At 33.6% G+C, this 1,891-nt stretch overlaps 1 protein-coding gene across 1 annotated transcript; it reads left to right on the top strand.

Moving 5' to 3' along the window:
- Positions 1 to 197: 197 nt before the first annotated feature.
- LOC111084567 (Down syndrome cell adhesion molecule-like protein Dscam2) lies at positions 198 to 1,369 on the top strand (the record flags this gene model as incomplete). Its single annotated transcript, XM_022381242.1, has 2 exons — positions 198 to 605; positions 1,208 to 1,369. Coding segments are annotated over 2 exons (570 nt in total), but the record flags the coding sequence as incomplete, so codon positions are not given.
- Between the last annotated feature and the right edge of the window lie 522 nt (positions 1,370 to 1,891).

Here is a 1,891-nt window from a genome sequence, read left to right as displayed (position 1 = left end):
CTGCAGTTCAATTACTCACTACCTACACACATATTGTTACGTCACGCCGTGACCATCTTATATATACCAGACTACTCTATATCTAGTAAATGCTAGGGCATTCACGAAGGAACAAGATACTTCTAGAATTTGGCGTGACACTAGTCACGTGACCTCGCTGACGCAACAGTATTATATTTCTCTTCTTTTTATTTCAGATATTGTTCCAGAGCTTATTGAAAAATTCTTTCAGAAACCTTTACAACCAGGGCATCCAGTGTCTTTGAAATGTGTAGCTAAGGGGACTCCAAAGCCCCAGATATCCTGGTACCTAGACGAAACTCCAGTTGTCCGAACTGGAAGAATAATTGTTGCAGATTTTGTAAATACAGATGGAGCGGTAGTGAGTTACGTTAATATATCGAATGTTCAAGTTGAAGATGGAGGGAATTATGAGTGTGTAGCTAGAAATGGTGCAGGAACAGCAGCTTACGTCGAAAGGGTTGATGTTTATGGCTTACCTTTTGTTCGACCATTTAGAAATATTACAGTTGTTGCCAAGAAAACAATGATAGTTCATTGTCACGTTGCTGGATATCCAATTGATTCTATTCATTGGGAGAAAGGTATTTTTACCTTAAAATTGTATTGTTTTATATATAATTGCTTTCAAAGTTTCACGTAACAATAAGTTTGAATTTTGTTTGCTCATTTTGCAATTTCTTGTGATGTTTTTAATTAAAAAGAAATGTTGCTCAGTTAAAAATAAATAAATTGAATATATATGTAATTTTTCAAAATAGGCTTGCGATAACAAATGCATATTGTGTTTTCTTATCTCTCACTTTTAAAATGCATGTAAACAACAATACATAAAAATAAATCATCTTTTGTGCAATATTGGTCACTGAGAAACCTTGACTGTATTTCCTTAATCTCCTTTAACTTTCATCACTTATAGGAGTTTATGCATATTTTTTAGATTATTAGTCTTAAAATATTGATTTTGACTTTATAAATTAAATTTTGTCACTTAGGAAGGATTTCTGCAAGCATTAGTAAGTGTCAGTAGACCTAATGTGAGTAAATTATCTATTCTGTGTTTATTAATATAGTATTACACTTTCATTACTCATTCATATAAAAAAGTATTTCAACAGATAGTGGTGAAAACAAATTATAGATGCATAAACTCTTAAGATATTTTTTTATGGTCCACCGTTATTAGATAGTCGCCGTTTGCCATTCAACCATAGACAAAAAGTGCATAATAACGGAACCTTACAAATCAGAAATCTAGATGATAAAGAAGACGAAGGAGTGTACACTTGTGTTGCACGAAATAACCGAAGCCAAAGTGCCAGGGCCTACTTTTACGCTAATGTCAAAGGTGAGCTAAGAATCATAATTTTTTTAGAATAGGTTTTGTTGCTATTGTTGCAGTTTAATTACTTTACTTGAAAGAAGATTTTAAAGCTAATTTAATCACAGATTTAAAGAGACAAATAATGTTATTTTTCTTCTTGTATATATATACTGTTACGTTTCCGTTTGTTAAGTTGTTTTTCCGTAACTTCGTTCCGATGAAACTTTAGCGACACAAGTCCTTACTTAATAAAACTGGTTTATTTTTTCCGAATATAACTTTACGATACACTTAATTTCAATATTCGCGCTAAAACAAACACTATAACGAACGAACGTTAACTTCAACATTACGTCTCTCTCTGACTGCAGTTCAACTACTCACTACCTACACACACATTACCTTCCTCCGTCACGTTGTCACCCTCTTTTATATACCAGACTACCCTATATCTAGTAAATACTAGAGCATTCGACAAGGTACAGGATAGTTCTAGAAACGTGGCGTCACAGTAGTCATGTGACTCGCTGACGCAACACTGCCCCC

Source organism: Limulus polyphemus, unplaced genomic scaffold (assembly GCF_000517525.1).
Source record: "Limulus polyphemus unplaced genomic scaffold, Limulus_polyphemus-2.1.2 Scaffold79475, whole genome shotgun sequence".
NCBI classification, from domain to species: Eukaryota; Metazoa; Arthropoda; class Merostomata; order Xiphosura; family Limulidae; genus Limulus; species Limulus polyphemus.
The sequence above is the reverse complement of the archived record's forward strand: the minus strand, read 5'-3'. Positions and strand labels throughout refer to the sequence as shown.